Source organism: Carcharhinus amblyrhynchos, chromosome 10 (assembly GCF_965287045.1).
Source record: "Carcharhinus amblyrhynchos chromosome 10, sCarAmb.v2.hapA, whole genome shotgun sequence".
Classification (NCBI taxonomy): domain Eukaryota; kingdom Metazoa; phylum Chordata; class Chondrichthyes; order Carcharhiniformes; family Carcharhinidae; genus Carcharhinus; species Carcharhinus amblyrhynchos.
This window is the reverse complement of record NC_137333.1, coordinates 93869313-93891045: the sequence shown is the minus strand read 5'-3', so window position 1 is coordinate 93891045 and position 21733 is coordinate 93869313. Positions and strand designations below refer to the sequence as shown.

Here is a 21733-nt window from a genome sequence, read left to right as displayed (position 1 = left end):
CTTCTGCATTGTAAGGATTCTATTATCCAATCTGTCCATTATCCATATTGATCAAGGGTTGAAGGTTAATAAATGAGTTACTTAAATGAGGGGTGGTGGGGTCGCAGCGGGAAATGAAAGAGATGACACCGAACTTCACCTGATGTGTGGTGGTTCTGGACTTCCCCTTTGGATATTTTACACATAGGCACCGTGGTTGGTGAGATGAGGAAACAGAATGCTGTGAAATAGAAATCGAAATCGAGAGATCACTCAGTCGCCCAGACAGTGTGGCTGGGAGAGGAGCCGAGGGAGTGTGTGTTCCTGAAGGATGTTCCTGCTCTTGGTCAATGCTCTCCTGTGCACCCTGGCAGGGGGAGCAGTGCCGCCCGGCGGGGATGGGCTGACAGAATGCAGGAAGACCCAGAAAGGGCTGACCGCTCTGGAAGTCCTCCCCGGCGGAGGCTGGGACAACCTGAGGAACCTGGACCTGGGCAGGGTGATGAACTCCAGCTACTCGCAGTGCAGGACCACCGAGGACGGTCTCTACCTCCTCCCCGACCAGGTGGACGTGGTGCCGCTGAAGCGGACCAGCATCGACTTGGTGTCCGAGCTGATCCGGGACTGGCGCGACTACAGGAGCTCCACCAGCAACTCCATCAACTCGGAGGAGTCCTACCTCTCCATCCTGAACGGCAAGTTCTCGGCGGACGTCGAGAGGGTGAAGACCCACCAGGTGCGGGACGGCAGCGTGACCGCCCGGATCCAGGTGAGGGACCTCATGTACCAGGTCAAAGCTCAGGCCAACTTCCAGCTGGACCAGGGCTTCAAGGAGCAGCTGATTCTGATCGGCAACTACCTGGAGAACAACCAGAGCAGAGCTGCCCGCTACCACTCAGAGCTGCTGGTCAGGAACTATGGCACCCACGTGTTGACCGGTGTCCATGCTGGTGCCAACCTGGTGCAGGAGGACCAGCTACGGTCCAGCTTTGTGTCGGACAGTTGGAGCCACAAGTCCAGCATCACCACCTCGGTCGGCGTCACCTTCTTCCAAATGGTCCACGTGGGTCTGAGCGCCCACCACGAGTCCACCGACCAGTTCTCCAAGCAGTACCTGGGCAATCGCACGCACTCCCGGATCGAGAGCAACGGCGGAATCCCCTTCTACCCTGGGGTCACCCTGCAGAAGTGGCAGCAGGAGGTGGGCAACCAGCTGGTGGCCATTGACCGCTCCGGCCAGCCCCTCCACCTGGTGGTCAGCCCGGCCCGCGTCCCCGAGCTGCCCGAGCCCACGGTCAGGAAGGTGTCCCAGGCTATCGAGAGTGCCATCAACCTGTACTACACGGTTAACACCCACCCGGGCTGCCTGGACCCCAACTCCCCCAACTTCAACTTCAGGGCCAACTTGGACGACGGCAGCTGCCGGGACTCGGGCGTCAACTTCACCTTCGGTGGACTGTACCAGGAGTGTTTACCGCTCTCGGGGGAGGATTCCTACTCTCTGTGCCAGAGGCTGGAGCAGAGAAACCCCCTAACCGGCTCCTTCAGCTGCCCCCCGGGCTATTTGGCCACCCCACTGCACTCGGGGGTGCAGGAGGAAGCTTACAGCCATTATGAGTGCCAGCGGCACTGCCACACCTGCTGGCTGGTGGCCAGATGCTGCAAGAACGTGTGCGGGGATGCCTATCACGTGCGCCGAGCCTTGTTCAAGGCATTCTGGTGTGCGGCGGGCAGCACACTTGGCCAGCCCTCGGGGGGCTACCTCTTTGGGGGTCTGTACAGCGCCGACGGGGCGGGAAATCCACTGACCAACAGCCGTGGCTGCCCGCCCTCCTTCTACCCACTGACCCTGCTGCGCGAGCTCCGGGTCTGTGTCAGTGACGACGTAGAGCTGGCCCTCCGCTACTCCGTCCCCTTCGGCGGCTTCTTCAGCTGCGAGACGGGCAACCCGCTGGCGGGGCCCCCGGACCGCGGGCTGGGCCCCAACCCCCATGCAGAGGAGGCCAGTCTTTCCTACCCCAAGAGGTGTCCGGCGGGCTACAGTCAGCACCGGGCTGCCATCAGCGACAGCTGCCAGGTTCTCTATTGTCTGAAGTCTGGCGCCCTGGACGGGATCAACCTGCCCCGCATCAACCTGCCCCCCTTCTCCCCGCCCCCCCTGCTGACCGTCAGCTCCACCAACACTGTGGTGGTGCTCTTGGAACACCAGCAGCAGCCCTGGTTCCGGGACAGCCGCACCAACTTGTGGAAAACGGCCCCTGCTTCGGGTGTCCACCGCATCTTCCCGGACGCCACGTCCGTAGGTGGGGGAGCGACCGTCGCCATCTCCATCTCCGTCACCTTGGTTGCCATCGGGCTGATCGGCCTTGCTTACTACTATGGCAGGAAGCGCTGGAGGAACCATGGCTACCAGTCTCTGGAGAGATCCCCCGTGATTTCCCACTCTGAGATTGTGGAAGAGCAGGAGACGGAACAGCTATGTTCTCAAGATCAGAGTGGCCAAGTCTGATCAGAAAAGGCATTCTCCACTGGACTGGGGGACAAGTGGGGGGGGGGGGGGGGGGGGGGTGCGTAGGACGGGGCACTGGAGCTGAAAACCTGGCTTCAACTCATCAAAGAGAACAGACATTGCGGTGTAGACATTGCTATAATCAGTCATGTGTTATATTGACCAAAAAGAGATCAATCAGTGAGTTTGTGGAGTGAGCAGGAGACTCGGGTAGTGCATTTAAGGGTCTGAGGCAGCAACCTGTAGTGCAACCTAAACTGGGTTGGGTATCAAGAGATATGGGGAATGTGCAGGATTGCGTGGGATGAGGATGGGTGGGACATTTAAGAATACAGGGCAGTGAGTGGGGAGAGTGGGAAAGACTCTGTGGGATATTTAAGGGCTGTAGGGAATAAATAGGATAGAGGGAGATTAGGCTGGTGGGATGGGGACTCAGTAGGAAGATGGGATTGGACTGGGTAGGATATTAAGAGGTATGGGGAAATGGTAGGATCCTGTTGGATTAAAGTGGGTTGGACATTTAAAGGCATGAGGCAGAGAGCTGAACAGTGGGACTATAACTAGACTGGTTATTTAAGAGTTACAGGGTATTCGTAGGATTCTGTGAGATTAGGCTGGGTGGGACATTTAAGGGTATGGGACAGTGGGAGGGGGAGAGTAGGATTAAGACTCAACAGGATATTGTAGGGAATGAATAGGAGAGAAGGGGATTAGGCTGGTAGGGATAGGGAGTCTAGGAGAATGGGATTTGACTGGGTGGGAAATGCAGAATGAATAGGAGAATTGTATTCGAATGGATGTGGATCATTGTTGAGTTGAACACCAGCAGATAATGACAAGCTTATTTCTGTCTGAAAACGTTATGTGAATCACATTGAATTCCTTAAATTCAACTATCTTTGTTTATTTATCCTCTTGGCATTATTTTTTATTCAATATCTTAAAATCAAGCCAGATATTTTGATTTTTTTCAAAAAAGCCTTGCTTTGGCATTTGTCAATGTTCTGTCAATTGGTATTGTAAATGGGATGATTAGGAAAATGAGATGTAATTATATTAACCAGGGCAACCTCTCTATTTTGAAGTCAAGTGAGAGGAAGAAAAAAAATAAAATTTCAGAATGAAATGTATGTATGTTTGCTAAATAAAATTGAGTTGAATTCATTCACCTGTGTGTATTTCAGTAACAGTTTTAATTTATATCACATTTTAAACATAGCAAAACATCCCAAGGCTCTCTGCACTTTCTGATCTGCAAAGCTTGTACCGAGCCACAAAGGCAATCTTAGGTTAGGTGACCAAAGTCTTGGTTAAACTGGTAGGTTTTAAAGAGTGCCTGAGTGGAAGTGAAAAAGGTAGATAGGCTGAGAGGCATGGACAATGAATTCCAGAGCTCAGGGCCTGAGCAGCTGAAGGCATGGCTGCCATTGTTGTAGTGAAGGAAATTTAAAGAGAATAAAAACTTAAAAAGGGAATAAAAAGAAAAATGGCAAATGCTGGTAATGGGAAAATTCAGGAAATGGCTGAAAATGTTGCTTCTCCACAGATGCTGACAGGCCCGGTCTGTATCTTGCCTCTTTAAAAAAAAACCTGTCTTAAGTTTATTCCTGTGCACCAGCTTTGCGTCTCAGTGATTCTCAGATTACACTTTTGACTTCAATACACCTCAGGCACCTACTCAGGTAGGGGCGGCACGGTGGCACAGTGGTTAGCACTGCTGCCTCGCAGTCCCAGGGACCCCGATTCAATTCTGGTCTTGGGTCACCGTCTGTGTGGAGTTTGCATATTCTCCCCTGTGTCTGTGTGGATTTCCTCCGGGTGCTCCAGTTTCCTCCCACAGTCCAAAGATGTGTGGGTTAGATTGGTTGGCCATGCTAAATTGACCCTAGTGTCTAGGGGAATTATAGAATCTTAGTCATAGAGTCATAAAGGTTTACAGCATGGGAACGGGCTCTTTAGCCCAACTTGTCCATGCTGCTTTTTTTTTAAAACCCCTAAGCTAATCTCAATTACCTGTATTTGGCCCATAGCCCTCTATACACTTCTTACCCATGCAACAATCCCATGCCTTTTAAAAGACAAAATTATACCGACCTCTACTACTACCTCTGCAGCTTGTTCCACCATGCTCTGCGTGAAAAGATTGCCCTCTGGACACCTTTGTATCTCTCCCCTCTCACCTTAAACCTATGCCCTCTAGTTTTAGACTCCTCTACCTTTGGGAAAAGATATTGACTATCTGGCTGATCTGTGACCTCTATAAGATCACCCCTCAGTCTCCTACACTTCAGAGAAAAAGTCCCAGTCTACCCAGTCTATCCAGCCTTTCCTTACAACTCAAACCATCAAGTTCCAGTAGCATCCTAATAGATCTTTTCTGCACTGTTTCTAGTTTAATAATATCCTTTCTATAATAGGATGACCAGGACTGCACAAAGTATTCCAAGTGTGGCCTTACCAATGTCTTGTATAACTTCAACAAGATGTACCAACTCCTTGGTATTCAATGTTTTGACCGATGAAACCAAGCATGCTGATGCCTCCTTCACCACTCTGTCCACCTGTGACTCCACATTCAGGGAGCTATGAACATGTACCCCTAGATCTCTTTGTTCTGTAACTTTCCCCAGTGCCCTATCATTAATTGAGCAAGTCCTGCCAGGGTAAATGTGTGGGGTGATGGGGATAGGGCCTGGGTGGGATTGTAGTTGGTGCAGACTATTGGGCCAAAATGCCTCCTTCTGCAGTGTAGGCATTCAATGATTCTATGACTTAAAGCACCTACTCCCTTCAGTACCAGCACACCATGATTGCAGTGTGTATCTGCAGCATCTCCCAAACCTGCAACCTTCACTATCTAAAATAAGGGCAGCAGGTGCACAGGGACATCATCATCTTCATGTTTCCCTCCAAGTCACACAATGTGCCAACTTAAAATATATTACCTTGTTCCCTGTCATAATCAGTGGGTTAAAAACTGCAGGAGTACCTTCACCACAAGGACTGCAGTGGTTTAAGAAAAAAACACATCATCACCTTTTCAAGGACAACTATGGATGGATGAACAGTGAATGTCCATATCACAACAATTCATAGAATAGAAACCCTACAGTGCAGAAAGAGGCCATTTGGCCCATCAAGCCTGCACTGACCACAATCCCACGCAGGCCCTACCCCTATATCCCTACATATTTACCTGCTAATCCCTCTAACCTACGCATCTCAAGAAACTAAGGGGCAATTTTTTTTTTAGCATGGTCAATCAACCTCACCCGCACATCTTTGGACAGTGGGAGGAAACTGGAACACCCAGAGGAAACCCACGCAGACATGAGGAGAATGTGCAGACTCCACACAGTCAGTGACTCAAGCCAGGAATCAAACCCAGGTCCCTGGAGCTGTGAAGCAGTAGTGCTAACCACTGTGCTACCATGTCGCCCGAATTCACTGTTAAAATGTTCACAAGGAGCAACTTGGAGAGGTTTTTTTTTCTGCAAAATTATTTATTTTAGTGCTGACCCTCTGACTATTAACAGTCTGGTGCACGTGAATAAATTTAAGTCGGGAATGAAAAAATGGGGAGAAACACAGGACAAGTCAGCCAGAGTCTATGGAGAAGCGTTTTTTTCAATTATTCATGGCCTACGCAATTATGTAGGTGGATCATTTCTCGTTTGTTAATGAACTGAAGGACCTTTTCACATGTTACAGATGTGATATATGTGTATAAATTATTTATTGGGGTTTGGGGCTTTGACTGTCCCTTTAAGGAGTGCAGGTCAGGTGACTCCCTTGGCAATTAGTTCTCCCCAAGATGGAACCCCGTTGAACAGTCTTCGATCTGACTGTGAATGAGTGCACACCTTAAATAAAGAGCGCCCAGTATTCAGGTTATCAAGCCTACCTCGTCACCCTTAGTCACAGAATCATAAATTCCCTATAGTGCAGAAGGAGGCCATTTGGCCCATTGAGCCTTCACTGATTACAATCCCACCCAGGCCCTTTCCCTCAACCCTATTTGCTCCACTAATCCCCCTGACACTTAGGGCCAATTTAGCATGGCCAATCCACCCAAACTGAATATCTTTGGGCAGGTCCATTGGGTTACTCATAATAACAGAGCTTATTTTTCACTCATCAACAAAATTTACATGATATATGGGATGAAGATCCAAGGTTGTTGCAAGGCTATTCTGTCAAGGTGGTGCTCGTGGTTATTATGTGCCATTTAAGAGCTTTCCCGTCATCAAAATAAGTGATGATTGAAAGTTATTTTGTCAACATATGACAATTAATGGCTGTTTGGTTCAAAATTAATTTTTAAATTGCACCCAAGACTGGATGAAGAAATGCAACATCTTTCAGTTTAATGCTTTCAGAACATAAAACAACAGTATAATCAGTAGTCTGCCTTTTGCCCTCTTTCACGGTCAGAGGCGTGTATACACACAAAAAAGCAATTGGTTGAGGGTTTTTTTTAAAACGTATTCAAATGCATTTACCTGACCAAAGTTTTTCTATCTTTTGCTCTAGCATTTCTAGCAGTTCAGCCCCACAGATGATTCTTATGCATTGAGGCAAACCGATATGACTGTTTGCTCAGTACTAAAGGGCCAAAGTACATGACACATTCTAAGAATCCAAAATCCAACTTCAGCCAACATCATTTGGGCAGAAGATAAATTTGTGTCAGACCTTACTGGGTATAAATTGGTTGGTGTGGCTCCTACAGCAGTGACAACATTTTAAAAACATCTTGTTAGCTGCAAAGTGTTCTGAGAAAGGCAGTATGTATATGCAAATGCTTTCTTTCTTAAAACATGACATTCAAACCAAAGCTCTTGAACGAAGACTAAGGCCTTCAAGAGAAGGAAACTTTCTGGCGATCAAAGATATGAAAGACAACGGGCGGAATTCTCCAACCATACTGGACTAGAAGCCAGAAATTCCTGCTGGACCATCAATGGCATTTCACATTCTCCGCAACCCACCCGTTAAAAGTCCAGTGGTGGGCGAGATGGGAGAATTCCGGCCAACTTAACTGATAAACGTACTCATGTTATTTTTAAGTGAATGATTCCTCAAATTTTCTTCACAATAGTTGCCTTTCATTTTATTTCATTTCTTGAGAAAGAATGGAGTTTTTTCTTGGACCTTTGTGTTTACTGGCAGGGAAGTGGCAAATTTTCTCTCCCAGGCCTGCTGTCATATTGAACCTGAGGTGAACTTACAACCACACATTTGTACATCACTAATACAGCCAGTTTCCACATCTGTAACATTAAATTGTGGCTGCCACGGTGGCGCAGTGGTTAGCACTATGCCTCATAGCACCATGGTCCCGGGTTTAATTCTAGCCTCGGGTGACAGCTTGTGTGGAGTTTGCATGTTCTCCCTATGTCTGCATGGGTTTCCTCCAGGTGCGTCAGTTTTCTCCCACACTCCAAAGATGTGCAGGTTAGATGGGCTGGCCTGGGGAGTTAGCAGGATAAATATGTGGTTTTGCGGAGATGTTGCCCGAGTGGGATAGATGTTGATGCAGGCTTGATGGGCCAATTGGCCTCCCTTTGTACTACAAGGATTCTGTGATTAACTGACACCACCCCACATATGTTCATCAAATGTTGAAATCTTTATCCATGCCTTTGTTACGTCTAAACATGACCAGCCTGCATAAGTTTGAAGTCACCCAAAACCCTGCCACGTGTAGCCTATTGTGCATGTCACCCCTGAGCTTGCTAGCCTACATTAACTCCTGGTTAATCAATTTCTCAATTTTAAAATTCTCATTCCTGTTTTTTTAAATGTTCCAGGGTATCACCTGTTGTTGTATTGTTAAGTCTATATTCTCTTTATCATCCATTTTCTGCTTGATCTAAATGTTATTGACGTTGACACTAGATGCAAAAAAAGATAAAATGTTCCATTTGCCAACTTTGAAGCAATCATTTTCGTCATCGTAAAATGCCCCCCATTTTCCACTGGACAAATCAAATTGTTCTGTACCTTTAAAAGGTTCTTCCTTTCAACAGTTCCATTCAGGCGGTACAGTGGCGCATTGGTTAATACTGCTGCCTCACAACGTCAGGAACTGGGTTAAATTCCAGCCTCGGGTGACTGTCTGTGTGGAGTTTGCACATTTGTCCCGTGTCTGCGTGGATTTCCACCCATGATTGGCCATGCTAAATGTCCCCTTAGTGTCATGAGGATTAGCAGGGTAAATACTTGGGGTATAGGCCTGGGCGGGATTGTTGTCGATGCAGGCTCACTGGGCCAAATAGCCTCCTTCTGTACTGTGGGGATTCTATGATTAACCAGTTTGCGTGTGATTGTCGGAGCAAAGTATTTCTGAGAATTTTAAGATGTGTCGTTATTGGCAATGCTCACATCAGTAGTTCAGGAAACATGCTGGAATGAATTGGAACTTTGTTCGTTTGGTTTCCTTTTACCATTTAAGGGCAGACATCAAAATCCTGTGTCATTAGGTTGTGAGGGTGGTGTTAATTTCTGGTGTAATGAGGAAAACTCAGGTTTTTGAATTCTGACTGCGAACCAATTCAGAGCTGGAGCAATGCAATCCTGCAACATCTATGTGTACCTCCAATTCCTCAGTGTGGGTGAGTAAAACTGCTGGCAGCAGCTGAGAGGCAAAGTGATTGAGAGTTCAGTTGACTGGGGACAACTAGGGAGCTTTCTTATCAGAGTGGCAGTGATTCTTCCAAGATATCACTGTAGCTTCTTTGGATCAACGTTTGTGTCATTTTTCAATTCTCTGAAGTTATCTGAGAAACAACATCAGACAAGATAGATTTGTCTTCACAGTGGAACTTCTGAAAAGGAAGGGAAAAGCTAAAGTAACTAATTTACAATAGTTTCATTTTGTTATTTATTCATGGGATGTGGGTGTCCCTGGCTGGGACAACATTTACTGCCCATCTCGAGGGCATGTAAGAGTCCACCACAATGATGTGGATCTAGAGTGACATGTAGTCCAGAGCAGGTAGGGTTTGGCAGATTTCCTTCCCTAAAGGATATTAGTGAACAAAATGGGTTTTTCTGACAATCAACAATGGTTTTATGATCATCATTAGACTTAATTACAGGTTTATTGAATTCAAATTTCACCTGTCATGATGGGATTCAAACCTGGGCCCCCAGAGCATTACCATGGGTCTCGAGATTACAAGTCCAGTGATAATACCACTGCACCACTGCCTCCCCTAATTGTGTGACAAAATATTTTAACCAGTGAGTTTGGCAGAACTTTTGATGCCTCCTCAGCAAAACCACCTTCACACAATTCAACTAGTTCAATGATTTACTGAAAATTAGCTGGGACTTTAACAGGGTAGATGGAAGGAAGTCATATCTGCTGATGGGAGGTGAGTAACCAAAGGATACAGGTTTAAGGTAATTGACCAGAAAGTTGGTGAAGAGGAAATTGAGGGGAATATGTTTTGCTCAGTGAGTTGTTATGAAATGAGAAGTATTGACTGAAAGCCGAGTGGATGCTGTTTCAGTAGTAGCTTTCAAAAGGGAATTGTCATAAACTTGAAAAGGGAACGTTTAGATGGGGAAGGGAAAAGGGAAGGGAAAAGGCAAGTGACTGGGATTATTTAGATAGTTCTTTCAAAGAGCCAGCACTGATACAATAGACCAAATGCTTTCCTTTGTGTTTAGTGATGATGTGAAAACCCCAAGCAAAAGGCTAATGCAGCAACAAAAGGTTAAAAAGTACAGGTCAAAACTTAGTGGATAGGTGATACCAGAGCCCTGTTTTTCCAAACTTTCAGGGAGCTTTCTTTTGTTTGTTTTTGTAAGAGTACAAAGTATAAATATTGCATAGATAACCAATGATACTCTTACTTTTTATCTTATATAGTATCGTAAAAATTGTTTGTTTTATTAGTGTCACAAATAGGATTACATTAACACTGCAATGAGGTTACTGTGAAAATTGAGGCATTGTATCGGCAAGGCAATGAACATAATGCTGTGTATTTTATGGGTTATAGTCACTTCATTTTGTGAGATTCTGGACCAATGTACATCAACGGAGTGGCACACTGGTTAGCACTGCTTCACAGTGCCAGGGACCCAGGTTCAATTCCCGGCTTGGATCATTGTATGTTCTCCCTGTGTCTGCATGAGTCCCCTCTGGGTGCTCCAGTTTCCTCCACAATCTGAAAGATGTGCTGGTTAGGTGCATCGGCCGTGCTAAATTCTCGCTCAGTGTACCCAAATAGGCAGCAAAGTGTGGCGACTAGAGGATTTTCCCAGTAACTTCTATCAACTATTTCTGCTGTACAATATAATAGCATTGTGGTAAGGCCACACTTGGAATACTGTGTGCAGTTCTGGTCATCCTATTGTAGAAAGGATATTATTAAACTAGAAAGAGTGCAGACAAGATTTACTAGGATGCTACTGGGACTTGATGGATTGAGTTATAAGGAGACACTGAATAGACTGGGACTTTTTTCTCTGGAGCATAGGAGGCTGAGGGGTGACCTTATAGAGGTCTATAACATAATGAGGGGCATAGACAGGGTAGATAGTCAATACCTTTTCCCAAAGATGGGGGAGTCTAAAACTAGAGGACATAGATTTAATGTAAGAGGGCAGAGATACAAAAATATCCAGAGGGGCAATTTTTTCACACAGAGTCTGGAACAAGCTGCCAGAGGTAGTAGTACAATTTTATCTTTTAAAAAACATTTAGGTAGTTACATGGGTACGATGGGTATAGAGGGCTATGGGTCAAATGCAGGCAATCGGGATTAGTTTAGGGGTTTTAAAAAAAAGGTGGCATGGACAAGTTGGGCAGAAGGGCCTGTTTCCGTGCTGTAAACCTCTATGACTCTATGATTTCATTGCAGTGTTAATTTGAGTCTACTTGTGACACTAATAAATAAATAAACTTGGCTGTAGACTGTCTTTGACCTACTTAGTTGCCTCCACTACAATTTCTTTGTCTTTTAATGCTCCCCAAAACACAAGTCAAATTGTACAGTCTGTTCTTGCTATTGCATCTGCTATACCAAAAAATGCATTTTGGGAAATCTTTAATGGTAACTAGCAATGCAGTAATATATTTAAAAAGTATTTTCACAGTAACTTCATTGCAGTGTAAGCCAACTTGCGACACTAATGAATAAAATTTAAACAAGTTTCACCTCCCAATCTTAAATAATTGATATAAGACTGCATCTGATGTACATCGTACATCCATTCGCTTTTATTTTTGTGACAGATTTTCTCTGTAGGACCTGCCATTATTTGGGAAAAACAAGTTAACATTTGAAAGAAGTTTTATATTTATGTTTTTTATATTTTTATCATTTGGCTATTTCACACAGAGAAAAGTAAAGTAAATCTACATTTAATGTGACTAAAAGAAAAGTCAATAAGTTATGGTTTTAATATTAATACTTAAAATGTAATAATTTCTTCAGGTTTAGTTGGAATTATTTCTTGCTCTATAAGAGCTAAGCTAAAATGGCATTTTTAATATTGCCTGTCCTCAAAGAAAGTGTTGTTTCCTACTATGTTTGGAACCCATACTTATAATAAATTTCTCACAATTAGTTGTCAGTATTAGATTTTGTTGGATCTTGAGATTAGGGACGACTATATTAATACAGAAGCAGAGAACGAACTTTATTAATCTGTGAATGCCTGACCCTGATTTCCTGTTTCACGCCTCACCATTATAAAATTTTAAAACTGTTTTCGATGGAAAATTTTAGATCTTGAAATTTAGATCTTGAAATTTTAGATCTTGAAATGTCTCCATGTGTGTCTGTGTGTGCGCCTGTATCTGTGTCTATGTCTATGTGTGTGTGCGATTCCCCTTGTCCGGCTATTTTGAGCAGATTGGTGCATCTGTCAGAATGACAGACAATGGAATTAGAAGTCAACTTTGGAAATACCTATTTTACATAATCTAATTTTGCTTGATGTTACATTTCTTTAGAGCGAGCAACTAAAATACCCAAGAACGTTTAGCATAACATTTACCAACTCGGTCAATCCTCAATAGATAATCTTGATTTGCAAGCTCAATGACAATATTAATGTTCAACAACTCAAATCATTCTGGAGTGGGGGTGGAGGGAGGCGGGAGGAGATTAAGTAGCATTTCTTCAAAGTGAAACTGGTTTCTGGATGACATCTCATAGATTCAGTAATGAAATATGTGAACCCGTTGGACCTGCAGAACTCCAGACAGGTAGATGACAACGAACAACCAGTCTCATTAATGAGCATGAAAGCTGCAATTTCTCACCTATCTCTAGATGACCATGTAAACGAAAAGAATAGGGTGGCAGTGGCAGGATAGTGTTTAATTGTGGTCCAAGCATCCAAACAGTTTAATCTGAATAAGTGCAATGTTACCTACAAACCAGTTACATAAGAACATAAGAACATAAGAAATAGGAGCAGGAGTAGGCCATCTAGCCCTTCGAGCCTGCCCCGCCATTCAATAAGATCATGGCTGATCTGTTGTGGCTCAGTTCCACTTTCCCGCCCTCTCCCCATAACCCTTAATCCCCTCTCTTATCAAGAACCCATCAACCCGCTTCTTAAAAATATTTAGCGAGGCAGCCTCCACCACTTCAACGGGCAGAGAATTCCAGAGATTCACCACCCTTTGAGTGAAGAAGTTCCTCCTCAACTCCGTTCTAAACCGCCTCCCCTTTATCTTGAGGCTGTGCCCCCTAGTCCTACTGTCTTTTTTGAGCGGGAAGAGTCTCTCCACCTCTATCCTATCCATCCCATTCATCATCTTATACGTCTCAATGAGATCTCCCCTCATTCTTCTAAACTCTAACGAGTACAAGCCTAGTTTATTCAGCCTCTCCTCATAGCTCAATCCCCTCAACTCCGGTATCAGCCTAGTAAACCTCCTCTGCACTCCCTCCAGGGCCAAAATATCCTTGCGCAGGTGCGGCGCCCAAAACTGCACACAGTACTCCAGCTGCGGCCTCACCAATGCCCTATACAGCTGCAGCAAGACCTCCCTACTTTTATATTCAATCCCCCTCGCTATGAAGGCCAGCATCCCATTCGCCTTCCTGACCACCTGCTGCACCTGCAAGCTGGGTTTTTGCGACTCATGCACAAGGACCCCGAGGTCCCTCTGCACCGTCGCCTGCTGCAGTTTTTCGCCACGTAAGTAATAGTCCTTCCTACCATTCTTCCTACCAAAGTGGACCACCTCACACTTGCCAACATTAAATTCCATTTGCCATTTCCTGGCCCATTCGCCCAGCCTATCTAGATCCTTCTGCAGACTCTCCACACCCTCCGCACAATTTGCCTTTCCCCCAATCTTGGTGTCATCAGCAAATTTCGACACCCTGCACTCGGTTCCCTCCTCCAGATCATCTATATAAATGGTAAATAGCTGAGGCCCCAGCACCGACCCCTGGGGCACCCCACTACACTTCAAACTCAGTTTCATTTTCCCCACCTAAGGTATGACTTGTTAAACATTGATACCTGCTTTTCCTGATGAATATTAAAGTTTTAAAGTATAAGTTTATTTATTAGCATCATGAGTAGGCTTACATTTACACTTAAAAAGTATTTTCACAGTAACTTCATTGCAGTGTAAGCCAACTTGCACCATTAATAAATAAACTTTAAACAAGTTTCACCTTTTAATCTTAAATAATCTATTCAAGACTGCATCTGAATTACAAAATGTACATCATACATTTGTTTTTATTTTTGTGAGAGATTTTCCCTACAGAACTTGCACTTATTTGAGAAAATCGAGTTAACATTTGAAACAATTTAATATTTATGTTTTTAATATGTGTTATCATTTGGCTATTTCACGCAGAGAAAAGTCAAGTAAGTCTACACTTAATGTAACTAAAAGAAAAGTTAATAGATTCTGGTTTTAGTATTAATATTTAATATTTAATAATTTCTTCAGATATAGTTGGAATCTATTTATTTTTCTATAAAAAAGCTAAACTAAAATGGCACTTTTAATATTGTCTGTCTTCAAAGAAAGTGTTGTTTCCTACTGTGTTTGGAGTCTATACTTACAAAAAATTTCTCACATCTAGTTGTCAGAATTAGACTTTGTTAGATCTTAAGAATAGGGATGAGTATATTAATACAGAAGCAGAGAAAGAACTTTACTCATCTGTGAATGCCTGACCCTGATTTCCTGTTCCATGCTTCACCGTTATAAAATGTTAAAACTATTTTTGATAGAAAATTTTAGGTCTTGAAATTACTGTGTGCATGTGTGCGTGTGCGTGTGCGTGTGTGTGTGTGTCCATGTATGTGTGCGATTCCCCTTGTCAGCTACTTTGAACAGATTAATGTATCTGTCAGAATGACAGACAATGGAATTAGAAGTCAACTTTGGAAATAATCGAATTTTATATAATCTAATTTTGCTTGATGTTACATTTCTTTAGAGTGAGCAACTAAAATACCCAAGAACATTTAGCATAATCTTTTCCAACTCAGACAATCCTCAATAGATAGTCTTGATTTGCAAGGTCAATGACAATATTAATGTTCAACAACTCAAATCATTCTGGGGTGCGGGTGGAGGGAGGCGGGAGGTGGTAAAATAGCTTTTCTTCGAAGTGAAACTGGTTTCTGGATGACATCTCACAGATTCAGTAATGAAATATGTGAACCCGTTGGACCTGCAGTAATCCAGATATGTTGATGACGATGAACAAGCCAGTCTCATTCATGCAGCAATAAAGCTGGAAATTTCTCACTTATCTCTAGATCACCAAGTAAATGACAGTGGCAGGACAATGTTTATTTATGGTCCAAGCATCCAAGCAGTTTCATGTGAATAAATGCAATATCATCAACAAACCAGTTTCACTTCAAACAAACTCAGTTTCACTTTCCCCACTCAGGACATGACTTGTTAAACATTGATACCTGCTTTTCCTGGTGTGTATTAATGACCAAGACCTGGGCATGCAAACAAACTCAGTTTCATTTCCCCACTCAGGACATAACTTGTTTAATATTGATACCTGCTTTTCCTGATGTACATTAATTTGATTTGATTTGATTTATTATGTGAAGGCTGTGTTAACAAACAGTGAAAAGTATTGTTTCTTGTGCGCTATACAGACAAAAGATACTGTTCATGGAGAAGGAAATGAGAGAGTGCAGAATATAATGTTGCAGTCTTAGCTAGGGTGTAGAGAAAAATCAATTTAATGTAAGATAAGTCCATTCAACATCTGACAGCAGCAGGGAAGAATCTGTTCTTGAGTTGGTTAGTACGTGACTTCAGAATTTTGCACCATTTTCCCAAAGGAAGAAGGTGGAAGGAAGAATGTCCAGGGTGCATGGGGTCCTTAATTATGCTGGCTGATTTTCTGAGGCAGCGAGAAGTGTAGACAGATCCAATGGATGGGAGGCTGATTTGCGTGATGGATTGGGCTACATTCATGACCTTTTGTAGTTCTTTGCAGCCTTGGGCAGAACAGGAGCCATATCAAGCTGTGATACAACCAGCAAGAATGCTTTCTACAATGCATCTGTGAATGTTGGTGAGAGTCATAGCGGACGTATCAAATTTCCTTAGTCTTCTGAGGAAGTAGAGGCATTGATGGGTTTTCTTAACTATAGTGTCGTCATGAGGGGGACCAGGACAGGTTGTTCGTGATCTGGACACCTAAAAACTTGAAGCTCTCGACCCTTTCTATTTCATCTCCATTGATGTAGACAGAGACATGTTCTCCTTTATGCTTCCGAAAGTCAATGACAATCTCCTTTATTTTGTTGACATTAAGGGAGAGATTATTTTTGCTGCACAGTTCACCAGATTCACTATCTCATTCCTGTATTCTGTCTCGTCATTGTTTGAGATCTGACCCATTATGGTGGTATCATCAGCAAACTTCGAAATCAAACTGGGGGGAATTTGCCCGCACAGTCATAGGTGTATAAGGAGTATAGTAGGAGGCTGAGAACACAGCCTTCTGGGGCACCAGTGTTGAGGATAATTGTGGAGGAAGTGTTGTTGCTTATCCTTACTGATGACCTTATCCTTACTATGACTTAGACCCTGGACAAATAAATTCAGCTTTATTTTTCTTACCTAAGGTATGACTTGTTAGACATTGATACCTGCTTTTCCTGATGTATATTAAAGTTTTAAAGTTTAAGTTTATTTATTAGTGTCACAAATAGGCTTGCATTAACACTGCAATGAAGTTACGGTGAAAATCCCCTAGTCACCGCACTCCAGTACCTGTTTGGGTACACTGAGGGAGAATTTAGCCTAGCCAATGTACTTAGCCAGCATGTCTTTCGGACTGTGGGAGGAAACCGGAGAACCCAGAGGAAACCCATGCAGGCACAGAGAGAACATGCAGACTCTGCACAGACAGTGACCCAAGCCGGGAATCAAACTTAGTCCCTAGCTGAGAGGCAGCAGTGCCAACCACTCTGCCACTGTGCTGCCCCATGACCTAGACCTGTGTGGCAAAGGTTCAAAATGTGAAGGTGACACATGAGGGTGTGAACTGTGAGGAGGACAGTGAAGACATCAAGAGAGCATAAACAAGTTGGTGGAATGGGGCAACACACATGGCAGATTATATTCTACATAGAGATGTGTGAAGAGGTACATTTTGGTGGGCAGATTGAGGCAATTTAAGATAATGGGGCACTATTCCAAAGGAAGTTCAGGAACAGAGGACCTAGGGGTGTTTGTGCACAAATCATTGAATGTGGCCGGGCATGTTGAGAAAGTGGTTAATAATAATATAAATTCTCGAACTTTAAAAATAGAAGCATAAGCTTCTATTTATTCCAACCTCAGATGACTATGGAGTTTGCACATTCTCCTTGTGTTTACATGGGTTTCCTGGGGATGATCCAGTTTCCTCCCACAGTCCAAAGATGTGTGGGTTAGGTTGATTGGCCATGGCAAATTGCCCCTTAGTGTCAGGGGTATTAGCCATTCAAGCTGGCAGGATTTTCCCATCCCGCTGCAGTGAACAGAGATTTGACTGGGAGTCAAATTCTCCAAACTCGCTGCAGTAGGAGCATGGCACGAATGGTCAGTAAGATCGTGCCCCCAGAGCATAAAAGCAAGGAAGTTACGATGAACCTTTTTAAAACACTGATTTCACCTCAACTGGAGTAATGTATCCAATTCTTACTGCACTTGAGGAAGGATGTGAAGGCTTTAGGGAAAGGACTGACAACATTTATGAGAATTGTCCTTGATGATGCAAGACAGTTAGATGGATAGATTGGAGAAACTGGAATTATATAATCATAGAATCCCTACAGTGCAGAAGGAGGCCATTTGGCTCAATGAGCCTGCGCTAACAACAATCCCACCCAGGCTCTATCCCCGTACCCTTCTGTTCCCACTGACATTAAGGGGCAATTTGCCATGGCCAATCAACCTAACCCACACATCTTTGGACTGTGGGAGGAAACCAGAGCATCCCCAGGAAACCCATGTAAACAAGGGGAGAACGGGCAAACTCCATAGTCATCCGAGGCTGGAATTGATAATGCAGGTCCCTGGTGCTGTGAGACAGCAGTGCTAACCGCTTTGCCACTGTACCACCAATTGTTCTCCTTAGAGAAAAATAGGTTGAAAGGAGTTTTGGTAGAAATGTGTAAAATCGTGAGGTGTTTGGGTAAAGCTGATATAGAGAAACTGTTCCTATTGTCAGAAGGAACAAGAACTAGAAGACGGTGTTTTAAAGTGATTGGCAAAAGAGCCAATGGCAAAATACAGTAAAATCTTTTAACGCTGCAACTGGTTAGGATCTGGAGGGTGGGTGGAGGGAAGTACAGATTTAGGACTTTGAAAAGGGAATTGGATAAGCAGCTAAAATGAAAAGAAATCCAGCACTATGAGGAGAATGTAGGGGAGTGGTACAAGCTTCCTTTGCAGGAACTGGCACATACATGATGGGCTGAATGGCCTCCTTCTGTGATGTAACTGTTCTCTGGAATCCAACCATAGGTTAATTAATCATAGGATCATGCCAAATTGTATTCAAACTCTGGATTTAGACTTGTGGGATATTTTGATGGAAGGAAAATATGTCAGCCGGAATTGTCCGGTCGTTCACGCTGGCAGGATTCTCCAGTCCCGCCGGCAGCGCACCGCGCCCGTGGGTTTCCCGTCAACGTGGGTTGGCGTCAATGGGAATTCCCTTTGACAGCAACGGGACCAGAGATTCCGCGAGCAAACAAAGTGCCATCTCCTGCCACCAGGAAATGTGCGCCTGGGAAGGCTGAGAATCTCACCCGACATCTCCATCAGTCAAACGTACAATCTATTAGCGTAGATTTCTCTGTTGTGTGTTTTGGAGGCTCTTAATGTTTAGCATCTGCCTGACTGAAAGGGAAAAAAAAACAGATGAAAGTTGTATTTACTTTGTGGTCTTTTTCTTTATTTCTAATTTTCTCCTGCTTCCCTTGATGACACCTATTCATACCAGTTTCATAGGTGTCTGTTATCCTCTGTTAAATTGTGAATGGCATGAAACAGGCAGGAATGTTCCCATCTTACTTGAATGTGGTGTTGGGAAGAGTAGGAGTGGCCCTCCTGACCTTACATTATAAGGACACAGGCGATTCTAACAACCCATTGAGTGATTCCCTGCCTCGTCAGTAAAAATAAGCGTGCCCAAATTTCTAGATTGTGGTTTTAAAAATTTATTTCTGGGGATCTGAGCATGATTCACAAGGCCAGCATTTGTTGCTCATCCCTAATTCCTTTTGGGAAGGCAGTGGTGAGCTGCCTTGATGTACTGCGGTCCACCTGTCAGTGGACTATTCAACTATTTTGGTAGATTGAACCAAGGCAGGACTAACTCAGTCAATGGTAGGGTGTTGGAGAGAGTTATAGAACAAAGAGATCTAAGGATACAAGTTGATAGCTCCTTGAAATTGGAGTCACAGGTGGAGGGAATGGTGAAGAAGGCATGTGGCATGCTTGGTTTCATTGGTCAGAACATCGAGTACAGGAGCTGGGGGACGTCTTATTGAAGTTGTACAAGACATTGGTATGGCCGCACTTGGAATGCTTTGTACAGTTCTGATCACCCAATTTTAGGAAGGATATTATTTCAACTCGAAAGAGTGCAGAAAAGATTTACTAGGATGCTACCAGACTTGATGGTTTGAGTTATAAGGACAGGCTGGGTAAAATGGGACTTAGTTCCCAGGAGCATAGGAGCCTTCAACGTGATCTTGTAGAGGTCTATAAAATAACGAGGGGCATATATCAGCTAGATAGTCAACGTTGTTTCCCAAAGGTAGGGGAGTCTAAAACTAGATTTAAGGTGAGAGGGGAGAGATACAAAAGGGTCCAGAGGGTGGTGAGTGTCTGGAACAAGCTGCCGGCGTTGATAGTAGTAAAGGCAGGTACAATTTTGTCTTTTAAAAGGCATTTAGACAGTGACATGAGTAAGATGGTATAGAGAGATATGGGCCAAACGCAGGCAATTGGGACTAGCTTAGTGATTAAAAAATAAGGAGGCATGGACATGTTGGGTCATGGGGTCTGTTTCCATGCTGTAAACCTCTATGACTTATTATTTAGAACATCAAAATTAAGTTGACTCTCTTGTCACCTGATCACCACACTCATCTACTTTCCATGGGTTCCACTGATACACATCAAACAGCAGAAGCAGTGGCTAATGTTTTCCCTTCCCTGATTTAGGGTCCGGTGGGGACATTGGGAACTCCGTAAGTGCTATTCTATTAAGATCAGGGCAAATTAAAAGTAAACCACGGGACCTTTTCAGAATTTAAAACAAATTCTTTCATGTTGCAATCTTGGATTTATTTGAATATGCTGTTAAAGGAAGTGTGTACTGTAAGTTTCTTGTTTAACGTGTGCATTATGACACAGAGTGTGGTTAGGATGAGGAACTCACTGTCACATGCGATAGTTGAGGAGGCTAGCATGGATGATTTTTAAGGAGAAGCAAGATCAACAGATGCAAGGGAAAGGAATAGAAGGTTATTGTGGTAATGATTAGACGAAGAGTGACTGGTGGAGGGTCATGTGGAGTGTAAACATATCATGGGCCAGTTGAGCTGAATGGTCTGTTTCTGTACTGTATATTCTATATCTGTGATATGTGGTTGGACTAACATCGCATCAAGCACTGCTGTACTCTTCACATTGCTTGAAGAAAAGCACCAATCAAACCCTTTAGATTTGTCACTCTCAATATTTCCCAATAGGCACATTTTAAACAGTGTGGTCTTCAGAAGAGTTATTAATGAATAGTCAGTCATTGGCTTTTCCCATTAACTCCTTCATTTGAATCAGAAGACTGGGGGTTCAAGCTTCAGGATTTAAGCATATAACTGACATTTGCGGGCAGTACTGAAGGAATGTTACACGATTGGATTGCTGTCTTTTGGGTGAGTTGTTAAAGTGAAATCTAGTCTGGCCTTGCACTGAATGTAAAAGATCCAACAATGCTCTTCAAAGTCCTGTCCCTGATGTACCTCAGTGTCCTGGTCAATATTTGTCACCATAACACCACCATAAAAAACTGATAATTTATCGCATTGCTTTTTGTAGGATTTTCTGTGTGCAAATAGGTTGCATTTTACAACCTCTCATCTCTGGAATGCAGCTCTTTTATCCATGTCTGGACCAATGTTATAATGAGGTCAGGAGCTGAGTGACCCTGATGGAACATAAACTGAACATCAGTGAGCAGATCACAGCTATTTAAGTGTCACTTGATTGCACTTAATGTCAATGACATATTCCATCATTTTGCTGATGATTGAGAAAGGGCTGTTGGGATGGTAACTGGCCTGATTGGATTTGTCCTGCATTTTGTAGACAGGGCATACCTGGGCAATTTTCCACATTGCTGGGTCAATGCCAGTCTTGTAGCTGTTCTGGAACAAATTGGCTAGGGGCATGGCAAATTCTGGAGTACAAGTCTTCACTACTATTCTGGAACATTGTCAGAATCTATAGCCTTTGGAGTGTGTCCAGTGCTATCACTCCTTGATATCACATGGAATGAATCAAATTGGCCGAAATTGGCATCCTGGGGAGCTTAGGAGGAAGTGGGGCTGGACCATCCACTCAGTACTTCTGGCTGAAGGTGGCTGAAAATGTTCTGGTCTTGTCTTTTGTCCCAATGTTCTGGGCTCTCCCAACACTGAGGATGGTAATATTGGTGCAGCTTCCTCATCCTGTTAGTTGTTTAATTATCCATCACCATT

The 21733-nt window shown here is 43.8% G+C and overlaps 2 protein-coding genes across 2 annotated transcripts in view; both read left to right on the top strand.

Annotated features, from left to right (window-relative positions):
- The first annotated feature begins 257 nt into the window (after positions 1 to 257).
- On the top strand, positions 258 to 2511 carry LOC145349432 (macrophage-expressed gene 1 protein-like). Its single transcript, XM_080197968.1, has one exon. The coding sequence runs from the start codon at positions 311 to 313 to the stop codon at positions 2486 to 2488; it is 2178 nt and encodes a 725-aa protein (XP_080054094.1). The 5' UTR covers positions 258 to 310; the 3' UTR covers positions 2489 to 2511.
- Positions 2512 to 9039: 6528 nt separating this feature from the next.
- Positions 9040 to 21733, top strand: part of LOC145349314 (uncharacterized) — a 44363-nt gene continuing 31669 nt past the window's right edge. The window contains exon 1 of the mRNA XM_080197814.1: positions 9040 to 9105. Within this exon, the coding sequence (XP_080053940.1) occupies positions 9060 to 9105 (46 nt within the window). The 5' untranslated portion in view covers positions 9040 to 9059. The remainder of the gene's footprint in view (positions 9106 to 21733) is intronic.

Bases quoted from the DNA above. Each gene is read 5' to 3' on its own strand.
- LOC145349432 (XM_080197968.1), top strand. From the start codon at position 311: ATGTTCCTGCTCTTGGTCAATGCTCTCCTGTGCACCCTGGCAGGGGGA.